Source organism: Schistocerca serialis, chromosome 7 (genome assembly GCF_023864345.2).
Source record: "Schistocerca serialis cubense isolate TAMUIC-IGC-003099 chromosome 7, iqSchSeri2.2, whole genome shotgun sequence".
In the NCBI taxonomy this organism is placed as follows: Eukaryota; Metazoa; Arthropoda; class Insecta; order Orthoptera; family Acrididae; genus Schistocerca; species Schistocerca serialis.
The window spans coordinates 249,094,462-249,118,991 of record NC_064644.1 but is presented as its reverse complement, the minus strand read 5'-3'; the positions used below and the strand labels follow the sequence as shown (position 1 = coordinate 249,118,991).

The following is a 24,530-nucleotide window of genomic DNA, read 5'->3' as shown; positions in this document are numbered from 1 at the left end:
CTGTCTTGTAAAACACTCTTTCATAAATAATAAAGTAGTCGAAATTATGTCTCTGTATGACAAAAGTTATATATTTATTGTGATTATGACCTGAGTTGAGAACTGGTGATATTTTTCTGGCGTTTGTAGCAAATGAAATAAAATAATTTTTTTAAAAAAAGTAGCTCGAATATTTTGGAAAAGATAAGTCCAAAACCAAGAAATAAAATAAATTACACAAACATTAGTCGCATCTTTGAGTGATGCTCGAAATCTAGTTTAGCGAATGAGGTGCTTCAAATGTTTCCTTAATCTATTTTTTCCCTACTTTTAGAAATACCATTTCACAAAACATTTGAGCGTTTACTCTTTAAAGTTTTTCCGTTTTTAAGTTTTGGTCAGAAATTATAAAACATATTTAAACATCTATCGAAATTCTATCACTGTTAAGAGAGTTAATCTATGCTGTAATTTGATATTTATTTTATTTTTTCAACGTGAAATAATAGCTACTTGGCCTTGAAGGTTCAAATGGTTCAAATGGCTCTCAGCACTATGGGACTTAACATCTGAGGTCATCAGTCCCCTAGAACTTAGAACTAATTAAACCTAACTAACCTAAGAACATCACACACAGCCATGCTCGAGGCAGGATGCGAACCTGCGACCGCAGCGGTCGCGCGGTTTCAGACTGAAGCGCCTAGAACCCCTCGACCACTCCGGCCGGCAGGCCTTGAAGAGACAAACTTTCTGACATTTCAGCAGCTGTTCGTGATATATTCCAATTTTCTCTCAATCAACTAATTAAATTTTTCTTAATTACCCTATTTATTTTTAAGGAATTCAACCGTTTTTGCAAAGCTAGACCTCACGCTGGTCTTTTTGATACCCCAATTGTCCGTTTCCCACACTTCGTATCCCTATAAAAATTCAGAGAAAAATGTTCTTTCAGGTCATTAAGTTTTTCTTAATTGTCCAGAACACTTTCGAACATTTTTTTTTTTTTCAAAAATAAGATTTCACAGTGATCAATTTGATATCCTACTTGTTCATTTCCACTCTTCGGACAAAAATACATTGTTTAATTTCTAGGGAGTCTTCTTTTTGTTGTACTTAAACATTTGACCAATAAGAAAAAGGTTTTATTCGTTATTGTTCCTCATAAAAAGTACGTCGATGGTGGAGGAGGTTTCTTACTGTTGACGAAAACGGAGCCGTCTGCAGAGGTGACGCCGGTCATGACGGGCACGCGGTTGTACCGGCCCTCCCGCAGGATGTCGACCGGCGGCTCGACGACCACGGCGCCCTCTGACGGCGGCTCCACCACCGGCTGCCACGCCACGGGGCTGAAGCGGCGCAGCTCCTGTAACAGGGCGCAGCCCGTACCTGAACTAGGTCCGGCGCCATCTAACGCGCCTACGCACAATGTACTGCTGGCTACACGGTTCCACTTGTGACCTTCTGGAATATAACATTATTCTAGAAAATAGGAGATTTAGCATTGACGAGCTCGACAGAATAAAACTGCAATTTTTTAAAGATTAATTTTGTTTCTCCACTTTAAGGGGTAATATTTTGACATTTCCTCTTAATCATTTCTGTTAATTTCCAATTGTATTTTTCTCAGTCATTATCTTTTCTTTCAGTATTTCACATTTTTATTTTTTGGTCAAAAACCTGACATTGTCGGTATGTTAACAAAAAAGATTTCTTGTGAATAGCTTGAACGGTTTTGACTTAATTGTTAGAATAATGTAATTTCAGACCGTTCAATTAAAATGATAGTACTCATATTAATAATACAAAAATACGCCCTAATAAAAAATCCACACACCACGAAAAAATTATCCGAACGGGATGAGAATCAGTACTTGTGATGTACATGTACAGACAAAGAAATTATGATAATTTAAGAAAAAATTGGATGATTTATTCAAGAGAAAGCAAATGAAGTATTGTAGTTCATTGACATCAAATTTCGTAAAAACACTTCCAGATTAGGGATGGTGCCATTTTGTAATACAACTGATGTTCGAGGAACACAATGATAAATTACCATACACATCAGATGGGGCAAGATTCGCACATTGCATGTACACGCAAATAGGTCACGCCACTTGGTAACAGACACATTGTAGTCTCAGAAATGCCGTACCAATTCTTACGCCATATGTTTGTTGCACATTGCTGTCAGCATTGTTACTAAAATAATACCAATCCTTTTTCCCGTTTTCTACAACAACGTAATATTATAAAGCAATCAAAATTTTACATATAAGAATTATTCGTTCCTTAAAAAATGTTTATTTAAAAACGTAAAATTTTAGCACTGCTTGTATGGCTAGTTCATACTTCGATTTTTTACCCGTTTATTAGTTAAAAAACACTTGTTATAGCCGAGACCAAACAAATACTGAAAGATACGGTTTATTCAGAAGTAAACCAGAGGTATCGGTTCTAACCTGTTGTTTTTGCTCATCCTTGGCTTGGACAGCAACATCTCGGCCACTTGTGAAAAGCGTGACAAGGAGTACCTGAGTACATTACAGTTCACAGGTTGGAGCAAAAGGGTACTGAACGTCGTCCAGCAGCAGATCTAGATTTCATAGATGTATCCTTCAAAACTGGGCCATGAATCACCAACTCCACAGCACAATGGAATTCTTGGAACACCTTGCACTTTCGCCTGCGCTATGTATGCATTCCTGATGCACCAGAGGGTGCGGGTACCCGCTAGTCGCAGAGTGCAGCGCTACGATGAAGTGAGAAGCGGCATCCCGTCAGAGAGGAGCAGATTGTGACGCACAGAATCGAAATGGGAACTTCATCATGTAAACAGCACCAGTCCACCATGGGCAGCAGGTGCATCACAATGCATGAGGTCCGCGACAAAGAGAGGTTGAAGCGCATACTTCACAGCACGCAACACTGCAGGTCTTAGAATCGCCAGCAGCTGCCTTTGGTGGTTAGATAGTAACTATTTCAGACGAATTTAATAATTCTTGAGTGCACCTTTAAATGCATGCAAGCTCTCGACAGCACAAGACAAAATTAAGACTTTAGTGGTTAACGTTTCAGTTAAATATTGATTTCCTGTGAGCCCTGCACAGAGACGAGCATTCGCAAAGTGTGGTGAACAAGCCGACTAGTGTGACGACACAAGTTCGTTGCGGGGCCTGTGTTTCTCGTGCGTCCCGGGCACTGCAAGGTACAATAGCAGAGCTCGTTCTGGTACTGGCTTGGCCGTTATCAGGAACAGGCAGCGCTATAGAGCAGAGGAGTGGGAATCGGCGGTGAGAGAGAGAACAGTTAGCACGTTGGATCTCGAGAGCGGTCGCATGGAGACGGAGCTGGAAGCGTGGTGGAACATCAGGCAGCTGGGCAGATGTGACAGCTGTGTGCCTTACTGTCAACATGGTGCATCGTTCCAACTGGAGCAGCAGACGGTTTTTGGCTTCACAACCCAAGGGATATAGTGTGTGTACATATGAGGTGCGATCAATAAATAAGGCAACACAGTTCTTTTTTCTGAAACCCGATTCGTTTTATTCAGGATTCCTGTATACCATATTATTTCCCGATTGGCTAGAAAACTCTATTTTTCACCATAATCTCCGTGCAATAAGACGGCCTTACGCCACCTTACTCTAAGGGCTTGTATGGCCACATGACACCAATCTACTGGTTGACGTCAGAACCAACATCTTGCTGCAACGATGACCACCCCATCATCTACATACTGCTTCCCGCGGAGTACATACTTCATGTTGCCAAATATTGTGAACTCTTCTCGGGTGGCACACTTGTGTAAGGCCTTCCGTGGAGAAGAAGAAGTTCGTTCATATTTTTGTGGCGACGGCTGAAGTCATTTCTGCAGTATCTTTAGGGTAGCACAATACACCTCAGAGCTGTTCGTTGTACCTTGAGGGAGGAAATCAAACAGTATAACCACTTCAGCGTCCCAGAAGTCCATTGCCAAGACTTTACCGGATGAGGATGAGGCTTTGAACTTTTCCATCGGGGACAGATGGTGTAGCGCCACTTCATTTTTCTGGTTTGAATCCATGTTTCATCGCCTGTGACGATGTCAGACAAAAAAGTGACACAATCACCCCCCTAATAAGCAGGCAACTCCGCAGACATGTTCCTTCGTTGCTCTTTATGGTCTTCTGTCAGGCAGCGACGAACCCAGTGTGTGTGTCAGCACTATCAACGGAGATGTCCAGTTGTGCAGCGAGGTATTTCATTGCGAGTCGTCGATCATCTCGAATGAGCATGTCGTACATTCCAGCACTGCAGGAGTTACAGCTGTGCAGCTGTGATGCGACCGCCCGACAAATGGAAGACCGGACAGGTTATCGCAATGATGACAGTCGCATCGCCCAACGGCTCGTCGTGCTTTTGTTCACTACCTGATATCCGTAGATTTTCTACAAGCCCGTATGAACATCTGTGATCCAATGGTTTTCCACAAAACGAAACTCAAAGACAGATATCTTCTTTGAACGCACCTTCATTACCGTTTTGAAGGCTGTATTAACCCCCTTCCACACCACACCACCTCCCAATTGGAACTTTATGAAATTATAGGGTCTGTAGCGCAAGTATTCCACAATTTCCCACAACAAATTCCGAATTTTTGTCTGTCTAGAGCTAGTTTAAGGTGTCAGCAGTTGTTAATTGTAATGTATGATTACGTATCCAAGTGTTTGCTTGTTGGTATGTTACTTCTGTATGATACATCGTGCCACTTCACTGGTATTTGGTGATGTGTATACGGGTACCGCTTTCGTAACTCTGTGTATTTATCGGTGCCCCTTTTTAAAGCTGATTATTTCTGTGAGGCGGGAGTTTTGTACAGCATTATTTAATCTACTAAGCATCAAGTGTCTTTTGATAAGCTGCGCGCTATTTTTTGGTTTGTCCCTTCTTGTATAGGCACTATAGTTATTATATTGGTTTAAATTATTTAATAAAATTGATTTACATTAAAGCTTTACGCCCACACAACGCAGACCCAATTTTCCAGTCCCACCCTTTCCTAAGCCACACAGTAGCCTCAACTTATTTTTAGTACTATTTTGTTTTTATTTCACTATGAAGTTGCTTTTTATTGCTTCATGAGGCTAATTTTTCCTTTCTCTGTTCGCCTTGGAGCAAAGCTAAGCATGTTCGCAGACGTACAGTTGACGAAAAACTTTTTCAAATGAAATTTGTGTGAATGCCAAAAGGAATCAATCTGCTGACGTCATCGGTCCCTAGACTTACACATTACTTAAACGAACTTAAGCTAACTGATGCTAAAGAACAACACACAGACCCATGCCCGAGGGAGGACTCGAACGTCCGGCGGGAGAGGCCGCGCAATCCGTGACACGGCGCGTCTAACCGCCCGGCCACTCCGCGCGGCGAAAAACTTTTTCTAGGCAGTTTATTGACAGATGGTTCGGAAGATGACTCAAACGGACTCACAAAGTCAGACATTGCACGTGTGTCGTCGACGGTGAGGTCTTCGTGGCTGGCGGCCCTCAGGAAGGAAGCGAGGCGTTCGTCCTCCTCCGCGACTGAGAGGTTGCCGGTCTGGAAGCCGAGCGCGGCCGCTAGGCGGTACGCCTTCTCTCGGGGCACCGGCTCCACCGTCCAGTTGGCGGACGCCTGACCGCTCTCGATGATCACCCCGCTGAACAAGCCTGGAGACATACACCACAGCTGGATCTAAGGTTGTCAGTTGTTGCATGTTTCTCAGTCCAGTCGACACTATCTGATCAAAAGTGCACTCTCTAAGTAAGAAAAAATTACGCACCACAAAGGAATTATCTAAATCGGATGGAAGTCGGTATATGTGATGTACATGTACAGACAAATAAATGATACCAATTTCAGAAAATAAGCAATATTTACTGAAGAAAAAGAACTTCAAAAATTGAGTAAGTCAGTACCATGCTGACCCACCGCTGGCCCTTTGCAAGCCCTCATTCGGCTTGGCGTTGAGTCCCAAATGTTGTTGGCTGACCTCCTGATATCGTGGCAAATTCTGGTTCAAATGGTTCAAATGGCTCTCAGCACTATGGGACTTAGCATCTGATGTCATGAGTCCCCTATAACTTAGAACTACTTAAACCTAACTAACCTAAGGACAACACAGACATCAATACCCGAGGCAGGATTTGAACCTGCGACCGTAGCGGTCGCGCGGTTACAGACTGAAGCGCCTAGAACTGCTCGGCCACACCGGCCGGCTGGCAAATTCTCTCCAATTAGCGCTCTAGATCGCCAAAATCCCGAGCTGATTGGAGGTCCCTGACCAAAACGCTCCAAATGGTCACAGTTGGGTAGAGGTCCGGTGACGTCGCTGGTCAAGGCAGGGATTTTCAAGTAATAAGACAAGCAGTAGAAACTCTCGCCGTAGTCGGATCTGCATTGTGTTGCTGAAATGTGAAACCAGGATGGCTTGCCATGAAACAACAAAACGAGGCATAGAATATCGTCGATGTATCGCTGTGATGTGGGGTTGCCACTGATGATAACCGAAGGGGTCCTGCTGTAAAACGAAATGTCACCCCAGACCACATGTCCTCGTTGTCAGACCGTATCTAAAGCGCCAATTGGACACAAGTTCGCACAGTATCCCTCAGAAGGACATACAACAACTCTATGAATCAATACCAATCCGAATAACTGCTTGCTTAAGGGCCACATGTGGACCAATGCGTTATTGACTTCGCCATTTTGTAAAGCTATTTCTCTTCAATAACTCATCCATTTTTTCTGAAATTGTAATCATTTGTTTGTCTGTACATGCACATCACATCTACCGATTTCCGTCTCATTCGGAGAATTCCTTCGTGGTGCGTCTTTCCTTTCTTTCCTTCGTGGTGGGCCTTTCTTTTTTTTCGTATCTGGACATCTCATGTAATGCCGAACTGCGCAGTAGAGGCGGAGCCGCCAGTATAAAAGCTTGCGTTGTCAACAGAAAAGCACAAACAGCAGAACGGGTCGATGAGAAGAACTCGGTGATATCGAACATGGACTGGACACTTGTTGTCACATGAGTAACAGATCCATCAAAGACCTTTCAACCCCTTTAAAATTGCTCAAATCGACTGTTGGTGGTATGACTTTGAAGTGGAAGCACGAACGAACAGCCACGGTAAACCATGACCAAGCACAGAGGAAGACTTTAGGTTTAGAGAATGCCTAGAGAACCTTACCCGACATCATGTGTAATGCCAACAAAGAAGTTCGGAGGAAAATGGTTTAAATGGCTCTAAGAAGCACTATGGGACTTAACATCTGAGGTCATCAGTCCCCTAGACTTAGAACTACTTAAACCTAACTAACCTAAGGACATCACGCACATCCATGTCCGAGGCAGGATTCGAACCTGCGACCGTAGCAGCGACGCGGTTCCGGACTGAAGCGCCTCGAACCGCTCTGCCACAAGGGCCGGCGAGGTTCGGAGGAGTTGGTATTACGGTAGGTCAGTGTCTTCCATGCTTAGGGTGTGGTCCCCTTACTGCACGTAAGAGAACGCTTAATGTGGAAGAATATGAGTACATTTTACAGCATCGTGTGTAGTAGAGGTACAGTTCTGAGACAGTAATTTTATCAGCATGGCAAAGCACCAACTGTGAGAGTGGTTTGTGGACAATTACATTCCTGAAATGGACTGGCCTACCCAGAGTCCCGACCTGAACCCAAGGGAACACAACTGGGACGAGACAGAATGTCGAGTTTGCTCCGGACCCCTGTTTTCAACAGCACTGTCTTCTTAGGAATAATGCGCAGTCATTATTCCACAGACTTTCAGAGCCTCATTAGAGTTCAAGCCTTCATAGAGGCGAAGGTTGGAAGCATCCCCTATTAATATCCACTAATAGGTGTCCGAAAACTTTTGATAAGATAGTATACTTCTTGAGAGGATGAAGTTAACTGATGGAAGTAAGGCAATTTTCACTATATTGTAAATATAGAACGGACTGATGATACATTGCCAAGTTACTACTTCAGCAGTTCAGTCCTACCATTTCCATGAAAATTACCAACTTGTGGTAACCGATCACCCATCTCAACGAAGCAGAGTTTCTCCCTCTCATCTCCGCTATACAGATTGACAAACAAGTTTAATAAACCGATATTGTTGTTAGCGTCCTGATTGAACCACTCAGGTTACATCTAAGCCACAAGAAAAATAAAATGGTGTAGAGAAACTGTGCCGGTACGTGACACAGCTTAGTACGCAATGACTCCAGTTGTAACGACTGATGTTCTTCAAGAGCTACGCGTTTATTTTCGGATTTCTGGAATCAATCCAGTACGCGGCTTCAGGATATAACAAATTGGCGGTGGAAACATAATGTCTGCGATATCTGCGATCCTGCACAGTACGATGTATGGAGGGATTCTCCCGTCATACCACATGAGTTCTACAGTTTCCGGCGCGTAATCGCTAGTAGCTTCGTCTTAAGCATTCTTCGCTCAGTTTGCACTTCAGGGGAAGGTGGCTGGCATCAAGGTCGCGGAGAGCGCTGACGTCTGTAGTGAGCCTGTGCCAAGCGGTCACCTCCTTGCTGTAAGTGATGAATGTGCGACGGAGCATCGGTTTGGGACATTCCAACCACCAGTCCACCTCTGATGCGTAGGATCAGAGACGCCGTTTTCTACTTTGTCCACGTCTCAGTGATACGTTGGCATTAATCATTATCCTGCAGATACTGAGTGTTGAGTTTTCATGATGCCCGACTCCTCCAAACCTCATGCCGGGAAAGGAACGTCTAGTGGTCAGAGAACACCCAAGGCCAGCGCTCTAAATCAAGCGCTGCGTCAACCTGACCTGGGGTCTAACAAAACGGGTTGTGTGAAACTTGAATACCGGGTATTCTGTGCGCCGTACCTACCAGGCTTCCTGTACGAGAAGTATGAGGCGCAGCTCCTGGCACGTTGTGAAATTCTTGTATTAATCTTTCCGGCCATGTACACAGTTGAAGTCCCCTCCAAGAAGAAGATGTTCATGTCGACCTGAGAACAGTAGGGCAATCTCCTCCTCCCGATGTCGCATAGACATTAATGACAGGCGTGGAGTGAGTTGTAACGCCATACTCCTGGCAGACGGGAGATACATGATGACGACAGTCAGGATATCTTCCAGTACATACACTGCCACTTCACGGCCACGGCGACCACCATGAGAGTCATAGACGTCACATGCTGCTATCCACTGGAGCGCTGCTCTAAATACATCTACTGTAGCAGTGCAATGTGGAGCTCCGAAGTCAACATCATTTCTTTCAGGAGATGGATCTTGACGGGCATCCGGACGCCATCGAAAATCTGTGAAGCGCGGGGGGGGGGGGGGGGGGGGTGCAGCTACAGGTCGCTGCAGTGAAGATACGGAGGCATCCGGTGGCGGGCGCTGCCAGCTCCGATCGCCGATCGCACAGCGCAGAAGTTGACATCAGCAGATCGGATCCCCTAACGGCAGAGGCTCCATTATGGAATCTGCTGTTTTTTCAAAAGCCCCGTTCCGCACCAGAGGTGAATACGTCGCAGACACCACCATATCGGCTGGCATTGTTCTTTCTTCGGTAGGGACTTCAGAGATAGAGACTTTCTGTTCCGCCTATGCTAGAGCCACTGAAGGTCACCGTTCCACAGACGCATTGACAACATCGTCCACGGTCTCAGACGCTGAAAACGTTGATTTTCTCAACAGGTAGAGTATCATCTGGTCAGGAAGAAGAATCCCGTTGCGACCTGGTACGGCGCCTCCTTTTGCGCCGTTTAGTGGAGCGTTATTTACGCGATCGCCCTTCCGTGTCCAAAGACGGGAGGGACTCGCGCCGGTCAGGCAGAAAGGCCGCCGTCGGGTCAACTAAAAGTCGACCAAGGAGTCACGTTCGACATAAGCGTCGACCACACTACACATAGCTGTTCACGTGATTCCAAGAGCCGCCTAGTGGCCGGTGGCGACTTGAGCGTCGTCGCATAAGTGGCCGGAAGAATCGTAGACGACAGCGGAAGTTGGTAGTGGCGTTATGCGTAGCAGCAGACATTCAGATCTGATATGGCCCTCTTTTTCACACCGAGACCGAGTACGCGGCTGTCCGTCGTACGTGATTATGGCCGAACATCCGCTGATGGTCAGCTAAGACGGAACGTGGCTGTGCAGATCAACTGTTATTTGGCGCACCCTGTTGAGAACAGGGTATGTCTGGAACGTGGGACCAGCGTTCTCCTTTATGATCACAAACAGCGCCGTATGATCAGAAGGCCGTCATGACGTCCTCTGGAGGTAACTCGAATGGCAGTTCTAGTGCCTAATACCGAACGTTCGACTTCTACCACGCCGAAATTACCGTCACTCTGACGAAAACGGAGAATCTGTTTGGTCGCGTTTCGAACACGCTGGCACGCAGCATCACTGAGCATCTTAACATATCCTGTGTTAATGAGAAACGGGAGATGGATACCCAGTAGTTCCGACAGCGGCATCTTAGCCTCCACACAGAGGAAACATTCCACATCTAGGGTGTTTGGTCGCGCATATTTCGGACAAAAGTTGAATCGTACTGTCGATTTCCTAAACGTATTTGATATGAATTCAATGCGTGAAGCCCACGAGTAGGCTATATCGCAATGTCAAAAAATACGAACTCACACGTTCCGAAGGCGGAAGTACAGCACGTCTTCTCTGGGCGGCAGCTAAGGCCAGACTGATGTGTATTAACTTCATAAACAGAAAATAACGATTGGCCCTAGAAACACACAGGAGCGTGTGCCCGTTTGAGTCCTCAAAATATAATTTTTTGCATCTAGTAGCACATACAAGATGTTTCGATTGAGTAACTGCATCCCACAGGTCTGCCCATCGCAGTTGGCATCTGTTGCAACAGTTAAGGTGCCTTGCAGTCGCAACATACTGTACTAAAATGCCCGTGTACACCTTCTGGTTTCATATAGGAATCTATTCAGGAGCGCTGCTGGAAAGCAATCCCTATTGTACTTCTTCTGCTGTTAGTCTTAAAATAGTGAAATCAAAATTTCCCAAATGATTTTAGATCCGGAAGCTTACAGCTCGTCAGGAGGATTTGTGCTTGAATAAATACGAAGTTTTGAAAATAATTTACAATAACCCTGCACTTTCAGTGCAAATGGAGAGGTTGGCACTGAAGAGGAAGTCATGACGAACTGCATCAAATCATTCAGAAGACTGGAGGAAAAACAAAACACTTCATTTGTAGTCCCCGTTTTTGCAGTTGTAGTCTTCAATCCGAAGACTGGTTTGATGCAGTTATCTACGCGAAACCAACAAGTGTGTGTGAATTCCTAAGGGACCCAACTGCTGAGGTAATCGGCCCCTAGACTTACACACTACTTAAACTAACTTTTGCTAAGAACAACACACACACCCATGCCCGAGGGAGGACTCGAACCTCCGGCGGGAGCGGCCGCACAATCCGTGACATGGCGCCTCTAACCGCGCGGCCACTCCGCATGGAAAACTAACAAGTCCATTATCTCTACATAACTATTCCGACCTGCTGAAACTTGGATCTTGTTGCCGTATTTAAACAGTCGTCTTTCTCAACTGTTCTTCCCCCTCCACCCCCTTTCCCTGTACGCACCTCCGCCCATTACCAAAGCACTATCCCTTGATGCCTCAGGACGTGTCCTAGCAAACGATCCGTACTTTTAGTCAAGTTGTGAAATAAAAATCTATCCTTCGCAGATAGATTCAGTATCTCCTCATTGTCTGAGCTACACTTCCAAGCGTCAGCATTCTTCTGTAGCACCACATTTCAAAGGCTTCTATTTTATTCTTGTCCGACCCACGTTTCAATTCCAATCACGGTTACACTATTCCAGACTAATACCGTCCGGAAAGACGTTCCAGCATCCAATACTGTCCTGCTTAATTCAACTGATATTCCATTGTCATTTCCGATAAGTAATCTGAATGATTCCCACGTAAGTTGTGACATTGGTGTGTCATTTATTATTTGATTCCAGGGAGGCCATTCCACATATAATGTCCAATAGGACGTAGACAAGTTTCTCATTTTCTGAAATGTTTTGCATACTGCATTTTCTGTACCCTCAATTTCAGCATCTTCGCTTATCTTGCTGCCTCAATAACACAACTCGTCTACCACTTTTAGTGCCTTACTTCCTAATCTAATTCCTTCAGCATCAGCTCGTTTAATTCGACTATGTTTCATTATCTTTGTTCTAATTCTGTTGGTATTTGCCATATCACTTCTTTTCACGATACTATCCTACCATTCGGGTTTCCTGTAAGTCTTATTGCGTTAGCAACAGAATTACAATGTATCTTGAAAACTCGGGGATTTTTATTTATTTTTTCTCTGTAGTTACAACAGCTACTGAACAATAGAGCCATCCATATAATTCCCCATCCTCTTCATTTATGATGTTTGAGTTGCAGTCGGCGAGTCTGCACATTATTTTTAACTATGCTTTAATCAAAATGCAGCTACAAGTCATTTGGTTATGCTTTAGATATTTCGGCTACCAGACTACACGGTAATAGTAGGCTTCGTAGCAGCTTCGAAAGGAGTGATTCACAACTGCTAGCCAGTTCAGCGTTGGCTATCGCTAATCTAGTGGAGAATTAGCAACATTGTTGAATACTTTTGGCAACAACGCGACCGGCGATTCACTTCCTGGTATGGTTCAGAACTGTCCTGCTTAATTCAACTGATATTCCATTGTCATTTCCGATAAGTAATCTGAATGATTCCCACGTAAGTTGTGACATTGGTGTGTCATTTATTATTTGATTCCAGGGAGGCCATTCCACATATAATGTGTAACTAATGTAGTATTTAACCTTACCAGTTATCTCTGTTAATCAGAGGTACCACAGTGAGCGCGAACACTTATCAGCACTGGCCCACTAGCTGAACTGACGATCTGCCTTCGGCAGGGCAGCGACTTATTTACGTCCCTGCCGCGTTAGCGTACGCGCGGGGTGGTTGTAGGCTACAGCCGTCTCCATGTATCCTACTTCCTTCGACGCACCATGACATTCCCAAAGCCGAAGTCGTCATTGAAGTGCAGTTTTACGATCGAGTATGCGCAACCAAACGCACTGGAAACTCAACAGTTTTTATAAGATGATGACATCGCTTATCACGAACTAACAGGGATTCACCTGTCCATCGAGAGCAGAATGGTCTACATGAAACTGTTGGGCGACGAGGCTTGTCAAAGGATTGTCTAAAAGACGAGTGACCTTCACTTTCAACATTTGGATGGACACCTTGTTCCTGTGAAAGTGGAACATGCAAGTCTCAGTCAGAGGATGGTCCGTGGGTTCGAGTTCCCGTCTGAGGTGCCAGCAGAGATGGTGACTGCAATGTTGAGGTCCTACAGCAATATAATAAGCCATATGGTGGAGAAATGGGCACACTTTACCATGTACCCAGTTCTGAGTGGGATGTTCCAGGTGGGCATAGAGCTTACTAAGCATGTCCCATCATATTTCAAAATCGGTGGATGCCAGGCCATCATAATTTGCGATGGCCAGTCAAATACCTGTTCGGGATACAGGCAAGGAGTATATCTTAGATCAAACTGTATGCAGTGTAGCATCACACAACCGTCGACGTTGGAGGAGAAGATGTCGCCTGATCTAACGTTGTTCCCGTTGACTTACATGGGGACCTTCCAATCTGTTTCATCTGATCATCGACTATCGACAGGTGCGTCGTCTTTAGCCGACACTGAGCAGCCTCCGATGTCGTGGCAGGACACTACAGACGGACAGTCCCTGATGGCAACGACCCCAGTCGTTGTTGCATACCGACACTCAAGTCCAAAGCGACAGAAGAAACGTCGACTGGTTCCATCCGATAACAGCGGGACGATGTTAACAGAAGTCAAAAATCTTGACGGTGACGACAATCCCCAGCAGAAAGATATGATCGTCCGTTCCCATGACAGAATTCCATCAGCAGCAGATTCGAAGGTGACCTCTCACAGTGCCATGCTTATGGGTGACAGACAGCGGATGGGTTCAGTATGTGTCCATATTACGGATGTACTGCGACCTTCAGCCGCCCTGTTAATACTGAGGGGTGATCGCAGCACGAGCCTGACTGTGTGGACCGACGAAATCGAAGACGTGATGTCGGTTGCAGTAGCTAAATATGTTGCAGTTGCTTCACATCACGACAGTTAAATGTTGATGAACAGAGGAGTGGGCCCGTTCTTGATGGTGGGGCCTTCTCCACGACTGTCACCTACACCAGCACGGACTGGAAAGAGGAAGGCAAGCCTTCCAGCAGAAATTTCCGCAGCCTAGGCGTGTTACCACTTCGTGCAGCTGACTATTGTGGATTTCTCTTTAGTGTTAAAGAAATCAAGTCACGCATGGGGTAGACTGGTAGTGTATATCTATGTGGTCGAATATGTCGATGTGGACAAACAAGGAAATGAATGCATTGCGCAGGTTGCAGTCAACCTCCATAGAGTGTGTAGTAGTCTTCTTTACGAAACAATCACGAATGTTTTCTCTGTGTAGGGTGGTTGTCTGTTGGAATGATTCTAAATACGTATGCCTGAAGTCCGGGTTCGAATCACACATTATCCAACCGATTTTGACAAGCACAAGAGGACCCTCTTCACCTCTGGCAAGGCTATATGAACAATGTAGGGTGGCACTGTGTTTCTAACGCCACATTACACATGTACCTTTGTCACCTATTTTAGGAGAGTCGGTGAAGTTTGGCATCGGTAGTTACACCAGGTAGTAACTAAGCCACGAGTTTGCTCTGTGGCATGGGTTTTTTATTAATATTATTAATTGTCGAGGGCACTTATTTCTTATTGTATCTGAACTTGATATATCGAAAATATTGATGTTGGACTGGTTTTCGAGCTCAGATCTCTCCTCTCACTGGGTCTGACCCCTTTGGCACGATTCGGTTCCATCATTTCATTGTTTCTCCAAGATTACGAACGTCTCAAGTTCTCCATAAAGCGGGTGCGTCGGTTCCTATCATGACTGGCACAAAAATTTCCATCGTCTCATTTCAAATTGTAGTGTGCGCACACCAAACTGCAGGTGACAAATGGTTATGATTTTTAATACCTCTCCTTGCGATTTCAGCAATAACGGTTAGTACCAGTTTCGACTCCCTGTCATACACAGAATGGTCGTCGTATCATTTCAGGTTCAAACACGCCACTTTTAATTACTGGCGAAAAAGAATTCGATATGTAGTCAACGACAGTGATAAGTCCAGGGCTCGACTCCAGTCAGCACAGAACCTCACGTCATGTTATTTCCACTTCAGACATGTGCACATCTCGGTACTGGTGAAATAAACCGATTTTTAATGTCTATTCGTGACTAAAAGTCAATGTCCCCAGATACTGGGTTCAAATCCCGGTAGGTGAAAACTTTTTAGTTTCGTCATTTCAGTTTCAATCAGCATAGACTGGCGGATCCCAGTGCTACGCAAAAATTTTCGTTATGAAATTTCAAGTTAAAACTTACTGTAACAATTTGATATAACAAGCGTAACAGTTGATTCATCTCTGAAATAATGTGCTTTGTTATACGAGTATTATCATTATTGTGATATTAATTTCCATTTGGAATTATAGCCATACGGAGCAGTTACGTCTTCTGGCCACTTGAAGTAAGCACTTTGTATAATGAAACGACTGTATCGTAAAGCGAGCCGAGGATCTGCAAGACAGCTACGTTATGTAAGTTGCATACATATCAGTTGAAACTCAGTTCAGATCGTTCGAATAATTTTGAGAGCGATAGCATGCACTGTTCACCTCTAGTGCTGGTAAACAAACGAAAGGAACATCTTAACAGAGTAAATTTGAAGGTAGACTTGAAAATCATTTATAAAAACACCAAAATAATGTAGATCCAATATTCTGAAAATAGAATAGCATGACAGTTCATGATGGGTAGGACAGTACATGATAGGTACGCTGTGGGCACACCAATTTCCAGAGACGATACCAGCCACTTTTACAGGTCTGCACGCATACGCTGCTGGTCTGATGAATGCTCAGGCACCCTGTCGCACCTCTCAAGGCTAGCTTGGCTGTGCTGTTTCGTTCCTGCCTATATGACCTAACAACAGTATTATTTTATCTCCTACGATGTGAAATGAGGCTGTGAAATACATTGACTTTGTCTGCAGTTTTGCAAGCGGTGTTTGTCACTCAAAAAAGTTTGTGATTGTTTGGATTTGTACTATATAGTATCCTTATGTACGACCTTTCAGGGTCAGTATGACACAAAAAGAAATATTTTCACTATTTTAAAAACAGTCTTAGGTTGCAGAATGTTGCTTATTAATTTAAGAACGCGCCGTATAGGGCATCGTGAGGTTATGTCAAAAAATCAGAAACTTTCTGTCTTATATTAGTATCTTTTCTGAATTTACTGACTTATTACTCGTGGATGTTGTGAAGGATTAATTTCATATCATAATGTATGCACAGCAATTTATTTTTCTTATGCATTGAGCTGACAAAAGACATGAGATACCTCCTAATACCAAGTGGAACCTCCTTTTTCTCGGAGTAGTGCAGAAACACGACATGACGTGGATTCAACAAATCGTTGCGCGTTCCTTGCAGAAATACTGAGGTATGTTGCCTTTATAACCGTCCATTTTTGCGAAAGTATTGTAGTTGCAGGAGTAGTGCACTAACGACCTCTCGATTATATCCCATAAATGTTCGATGGGATTCCTGTCGGACGACATGGGCGTCCATTTCATTGGCTCAAATTGTCCAGAATGTTCTTCAAACAACTGTAGCCCGGTGACATGGCGCATTGTCACTTACACAAAATTGCACCGTTACTCGAAAACATGAAGTCCATGAACGGCTGCAAATGGTCTCCAGGTAGTCGAACATAACCATTTCCAGTCCATGATCGGTTTAGTAGGACCAGAGGACACAGTCCTTTGCATATAAACACAACCTAGACTACTACGAAGCCTCCTCCAGCTTACTTTGTGTGTTTTTGACAACTTGGGTCAATGATTTCGTGAGGGCTGCCACAGATTCGAGCCCTACCATCAGCTCTTACCCACGGAACTCATCTGATCACGTCATGGTTTTCCAGTCGGCTAGTGTCCAACACATATGGCCACGAGCCCAGGAAAGGCGCTGCAGGCGATTTCGTGCTGTTATCAAAAGTACTCGCGTCATTCGCCTATTGCCATAGCCCATTAACGCTAAATTTCACCACACTGTCACAACGGATACGTTCGTCGTACGTCCCACATTGATTTCAGCGGTTACTTCACGCAGTGTTGATTGTCTGTTAGCATTAACTACGCAAACTTCGCTGCTTTCTGTCGTTAAGTAAAGGCCGTCGGCCACTGTGTTGTCTGTGGTGCGAGGTAATGCCTGCAATTTGGTACTGTCAGCACACTCTTTACACTGTGCATCTCAGAATATCGAATTCCCAACCGATTTCCGAAATGGAATGTCCTATGTGTCTAGCTCAAACAACAATCTGCGTTCAAAGTCTCCTCCTAAGTGTGCCTATCTCCTCCTTCCCCCTCGCTGACTGTTTATGCCCTCACCCTCCTCTCTCTCTTTCCATGTTGTCCCACACCCCCACAAAAGGCTGGTGTTTCTTATCCCTACAGTATCTTTTATTTCCAGATTGTAACTAATATGTGTGCCAAATTTGACTGAAATCGTTCCAGAAGTTTAGGATGAGCTTAAAACCCTTGGCTTTGCTCACACAGGCATATTTCAAATATGTTTCACAAATACTTAATGTAATTCAAGTGTATTTGTACACATATTTCGCCTGTGTGTGTGGCGAATTTCACCCTGCAGTTTCATTTTCACGCAGCATAATATTTATGAAGTCGTTCCTCCTGAACTGAGTGTCGTACAGCAATGTAATTTTTCTGGTACGTTCAGTGATATATGTGAGTGTCTGCAAAATGTGTCACAAATACAGTTAATAGTAAAGAATTAATAAATTAAAACGTCCTGCTTCAAGTAGCAGTTTTACCGCATGTAGAGCGAAAATGTAGTAGGCGACAAACTTTATTCCATCATCATTTTGTGAGGGTCGTCAGCGAGAAAAAGTTTTGCAGAGGTTTGAGATTATGTGTAAAGTTTGTTGCTAGCCTGTAAGTGCTCTCAGTCTCAAACATTTGATGACTAAAATATTAGTATTCTCGCGTCATGGGCTGCACTACTTTTTCACCCCATTCCGTTGATATGTGGATGTTTCTTACCTCCACAGCGATTCTTTCCGTATACTTCAATTGAGATCGGTCCAATGGTGTAGGAGGAGACGTGAAACATAGATACATGCATACGTGAATCCATTTTTTATAATTTGTATGGACGTGGATTATGATAATTATTGTACTATAATATTACCATAAGAATTCTAGCTGAAAGAGATTTCTGTGGGTTACTTGAATGTTGTAGTGTGCTCGTGAATACTCACGATGTCGAACAAACCACTAACAAATGTTGACACAGAAGAAATTTTAAATATCTGTGCCAAGTAAACGGCAGAATGTAGGATAAAAGTAAGGCCGCTTTCCCACAGTGAAACTTCATATGTTCTGAACGCAAACATCTTTCCACGCAGAGCAGTATGAGCATCATCAAAGAAAAGAAGATACGATGACTGTAACCTCCGACAACTTTTTTTCTCTTACTACTTCAGACAGCAGCTGCAAGAAAGGAAAGGGACACTATATATCATTTTAATTCACGGATGGCACAGCTGCGGTCAGTTACATCCCAGAGAAAAACAGAAATGTCGCACTTATGAATACTATGCACCACAGTGGCCAAATCAGCAATCGAGATGAAAACATGACAGAAATCTACGATTACTAGAAAATTAAAATGGCTTTTGAAACAGTCAAGTAAAAAACTTTATATCTGTAAACGAAAGACAAATCGACGGCCAGCGTTATTATTTAAACTTTCAGAACTTTTCTGTATACAAAGCTTATGTTTTGTGGATTTCTGTAGATCCTGGGTTGAATACAATCTTAGTGATAGAGAGGTAATTCTTAGAATAACTCGGAAAAGCTCCCATAAAGGAAGATCAGATGAATCACTGAGTGATGCCAAGAAATATCCCAAAAACTGAAAATGTTCTTCCAAGCTTAGGGCCCGCAAGTTCTGGAAAAACTGTAAAACACAGGCGCTGTAACTTCTATCCATCGAACAATTACAATAAAAAGAACTTAATGCATGAAAACTCTAAGATACATGTTTGTAAGGCTCTCATCATATACTTGCGTCCGAACTGTAAGCAACGAATAAAGGCATCTTGTTGATTATGTATACACTCTTCAGGGTGATTCAGCTGCCCTCGCTTATGGGTTTTATGCAATGCATTCAAAAGCCATGTACAACTTTTTCATACTCTCTCGCTTGCTACATGCAAACTATTAGATCTACAGAAAAATGGCAGAAGCTTTTGTAGGAAATTTAATTTAGTTACATTTTATACTGCGATACATCTTCACTAGAGGCCACGATTTTCGTATTTTTCTAGAACAAAGCATGTGATGGTCACTTTATTACGTTTTTCTTGAATAATTCGAAAACTACGACCTCTAGCGACAACGTATCCCTGAACAAAATTTAAGCACATTGAGTATCTTACAAAAAGGTACCGTTCATTTCTTCTCTTGGACTAATAGTTTGCTTGTAGCCAGCAAGAGAATATGAAAATCCCACACACGGGTGCACGAGTTGCATAAAACCTATAGGTAGTGGCATGTGATTCACCCTGAAAGCGTGTTCATCACTGTCCTACCTTATAATACGAATGCATTACGTAAAAACAACACTGAAATAATAGTACTGTTAAAAATTGTATGAAGCTGTATACAGTTATTAATAACTCTCCTAGTCTTCCAATAATTAATGTTTAGCAATTTATTTTCTAGTTTGAGCCCACTTTCAACAAAATAAGGTCAAATTGAACAAAGATGTATATATGTGAAGTACATTAGAACAGAACTGCATAGTTAATCGCACATAAAATATCTGCAACTATGTGGTACAGCGGTTGGAATGCAGAAATCCACATTCCACCAATTTAGTAGCTCTAGAGTATGAGTGGCTTCAGCTGTAATGTCATACGTGAAATAAATTGTGGCCCCTATTCCTCTCCGAGTTGAGGCGTGTTACACGGTATTAGAGTGATGTCTCTCGTGAATCTTTTCTTTTTTCCTTTGTGCTTATGTGGCAGCATTTAAAATTCAGTGAAAAATGCAGTCCCCTTAATTATTTTGGTGAAAACATTAATTTTGTGAATAATTATCGGCCGCATTTGCGATAGACCTTTATCCTGACCTCATCAGAGTTCCTTTACGATCGTCGCCTATCCTAGATTGCAATGTAAGCAAAGCTTGTTGCAGTAACGTTACATTTGCTCAGCATTGAGGCGTGTGGATCAGTTACTTGTTTCAGATACGTGAGTGAACCTGGTGGCTCCCGTACCTTTGGCAGCCGGCGACAGGAACATGTGTGACGTGGAGCATCCTCCTGCGCTCTCCCCGAACACGGTGACCTTGTCCGGATCGCCGCCGAAGGCCCGTATGTTGCGCTGCACCCACTGGAGGGCCATCACCTGGTCCTTCAGGCCAGCGTTGCCCGGGATGTCGTCGTTGAGAAGGCTCAGGAAGCCTAAGGCATAAATCATTGTTGCTATTGACACTACAAGGAGAATTTGTAATCATTCAAAAATTAAACATTATAGAACAATGTAAATTGTCAAGCGTCACCCATTCACGTCAGTTTCTGTAAGACTTGTCTTTTTGTACAATCAACGTTTGGATGTCCACCAATCTCAAGACAAAGAAACTTGAGTCGCTGAGGAAACAATACCTTTTAAAAGACAATTACGACCTGCAGAATAGAAATGCAGCTCCACGAGCACCACTACAAGTATGGGGAAGACATTGTGATGGCCTTTCTTGGTGCAGAAAACGCATTTGTGAACATCTGTAGAAAAAAGTCTGGGAGGCACTAGAGAAGAACGGAGTGCAATAAAAAAGCTAAGCAGAGTAGAGCAGACTTATTGTGGTAGTCTGAGTTGTGTGAAAGTGAGAAAATAAAGGGCTGGTTGGTTCCAGCAAACAAGTGGTGAGAAACAGGGCAGTACATTGTCACCTGTCGTATTGAATGTGATCTTGTATGAGATAATGACAAAGGTGGTAGAAAAAACTGGAGAAGTGGAAAGTAGTGGTGTGCACAGATGACTTGATGATCTGAGGAAACAGGAAGGAGGAGATTCAGGAAGAGCCGGACGCTTGGGAAGAAAGTGCCAGATAATATGGAATGAAATTTAATGTAAACAAGTGTGAGATTCTGGTTATAACTGAAAATAAAGACAAACCAACTGGCGAAATAAGGACTGGAGGCGAGAAACTGAAGACAATGGAGAATTTCGAGTACTTAGGAAGTGTGAAACAGGAAAATAGAAGAAATGAGAAAGAGATAAGTGAACGTGGCGGACAGACACAAGCATTCTTGCGAAGTGTTAAGAGCGTGGTGTGGAACAAAGACGTCCCACAGGAAAAGCAAGGAAGTAATGCACAGACGTTACAACATCACAATACTGAAACATAGGTAATAGAGAAAAGAGATGTAAGCAGACTACAGGTATGTGAAATGATGATCCTCAGACGTAGGTTTGGAATAACAGTGACATACAGGATAAGGAATGAAAGGGTAGCGGAAATAGCGGAAGAGGAATCCTCGAGGAGCAGGATAGAAACTTCAAAGCTAACATTGTATGGACACTTATAAAAAGAATGGAAAACAAGAGGATTCCCAAGAAGGTACATGAAATAGAGATGCGAAGTAAATGACCAAGAAAAAGACCAAGGAATAGATGGCTGAAAGGTGTGGTGGACTGGACAAGAGCAAGCACAGGAAGATGGTAGGAAAACAGCACTGGATGGCGAGGCTTATGTTCCCAATTGACCCAGCCTGGTACTGAAACTGTCCAAGATGATGGTGACGCGCCAAGAGTCGTCATTGAGATATTATTTGGCATAAATCCAAACATTTACTTGATACAACATACGTTAACGCATACGATGGTTACAGAGTCATATTTACCAAAATAGAAGTTCCTACGTACTAGTATATTCATGGGGTATTCGTCATCGAAATATTGAAATTTAAAAGTGGAGTTTCAATGAGATGTTGAAAACACATTGCCATGAGCATTATGCTTGATAAGGACAGTCAATTTCGGTATTTCCTCACTCTAACAGTCCAATATAACAAATTACATTGATGACATCATAAATTGTTTCAAAACGATCATCAACTTCGTAACAAAATCTTTGCGACACACATGATAATGTACGCTGAGGAAGCAAATATAATGACTATTTGTTTAATAACGTGTTGGGAGACCTTTGGCATGCAATATAACGGCAATACTACTTCCTGTGGATTCGACAAATCGTTCGTAGGTTTTCGAAGGTGTGTAGCACCAGATTTCTATGCGCAGATCAAGCAGTTCCTGCAAATATCATGTTCGTGATTTATGGGTGCGGAGCTGTTGCCCAGTAGCATACCAGAAGTTCTCCCTGTGGCTCGATCAGGGGAATTTGGTGGTTTAGATATTAGCCTCAGTTCACTTTCTTGTCCGTTAACGCCTGTAGGACAATTCTGATCTTATGCAGTTATCTTGCTGGAAAATACCATTGTCATTGAGGAAAAAATTACTTTGAGCACTGTGGGACAACATCTGTGGTCATCAGTCCCCTACAACTTAGAACTACTTAAACCTAACTAACCTAAAGACATCACACACATCCATGCCCGAGGCAGGATTCGAACCTGCGGCCGTAGCGGTCGATCGGTTCCAGACTGAAGCGCCTAGAACCGCACGGCCATCCCGGCCGGCGTCATTCAGGAAGACATCAAGTATGACAGGATGCATGTGGTCGGCGATAATGGTCACGTAATCCAAAACTCAAATGGTTCAAATGGCTCTGAGCACTATGTGACTTAACATCTGAGGTCATCAGTCCCCTAGATCTTAGAACTACCTAAACCTAACTAACCTAAAGACATCACACACATCGATGCCCGAGGCGGGATATAATCCAGAACTGCCGTGAAGGCTTCGTCTACTATCGCAGGTTCTAGTTAAATGCAACCAGTGCAACAAGAAAATTGATTCATCCTACCAGGCTACACGCTTGATTCATGGTCCAAACTCTGTAAGAATGCAGAGTCTCACGGCGGTAACATTGAATAAAAGGTTCTCGGATTTCCAGTCGCTTCGAAAGATTAAAATTGCACGAGCTCTGCCTGCCGCTGTGGTCGAGCATTTCTAGGCGCTTCAGTCCGGAACCACGAGGCTGCTACGGTCGCAGGTTCGAATCCTGCCTTAGGCATGGATGTGTGTGATGTCCTTAGGTTAGTTACGTGTAAGTAGTTCCAAATCTAGGGGACTGGTGACCTCAGATGTTAAGTTCCATAGAGCTTAGAGCCATTTGAACCATTTTGAACACGAGCTCTCGGCCAAGCACTCCTTGGCCATTGTCAAGTGGTATGACTGCCAGTTGGCTGCTGGTATGCCCCTCCTCTAATAATGGCCTGCAACTCAGAGCGGCGTAGGTTCCAGTGATCGCGGGCACATTGCACACCGAGTCAACATATGTCCATACTCTCTCGTCAGACCTTCCACAGACCTATCCTAGTTTACAGAGAAAGGCAAGCCTCCGACATCAACATTCTGTGATAGATGTGAGCACCCAATACCTCGTATCCCACTTCACCTTCCTTCAGCGATTTCCCATAGACGCTCATGACAGCAGCACACGAACAGCCGAGCAGCTTCGTAGTTTCCAAGATCTCATTCGCAGACGATGGATCATAACAGTCTGCTCTTTCTCAAAGTTGCCTATCTCAGTGGATTTCATCCTTTGCAGCCCTTCTCAACCCTCGTTCGTCTCTGCTCCGCTTGCATATTTTGGTTCGACCTCGTGGTTGTTTCATACCATCTGTATAGCTCTGTATCTCGTTCTCAATGCTTGTTGTAGGTGAAAGAGTTGAGACAGATGATGCAATATCCGTCATGAAAATGTATGACATGCGTTTTCATCAGTTTGCAATCGCACAAAATGAGCAAAACGTTTATCATAGATTTTGTACTATCTCAAAATACATGCAGGAGAAGGCAGTATTTGGATGTCGACCTAATATCCTTGGCGGGGAAATGTTCAGTTTCAGTCGTTAGAAACTCAGCTTTTCTCACATGATACACTGTGAACAATGGGCAAAGGACAACAGGCAGATTCCGTACTTCTAGATTTCCGGAAGGCATTTGGCACTGTGCTCCATTGCAGACTGTTAACGAAGGTATGAGCATGCGGAATAGGTTCCCAGATATGTGAGAGGGCATTAAGTAATAGAACCCAGTGTGTCCTCGATGGCGAGGGTTCGTCATTGACACGTGCATTGTCTGGAGTGCTCCATGGAAGTGTGACAGAACTGCTGTTATTTTCTATATACAT

The 24,530-nt window shown here is 43.7% G+C and overlaps 1 protein-coding gene across 1 annotated transcript in view; it reads right to left on the bottom strand.

Moving 5' to 3' along the window:
- LOC126412995 (venom carboxylesterase-6-like) overlaps positions 1–24,530 on the bottom strand; it is a 122,137-nt gene that overhangs the window by 23,506 nt on the left and 74,101 nt on the right. Inside the window, exons 4-6 of the mRNA XM_050082887.1 lie at positions 20,488–20,673; positions 5,452–5,669; positions 1,177–1,342 (exon numbers count right to left, since the gene is read on the bottom strand). Of these exons, the coding sequence (XP_049938844.1) occupies positions 1,177–1,342; positions 5,452–5,669; positions 20,488–20,673 (570 nt within the window). The remainder of the gene's footprint in view (positions 1–1,176; positions 1,343–5,451; positions 5,670–20,487; positions 20,674–24,530) is intronic.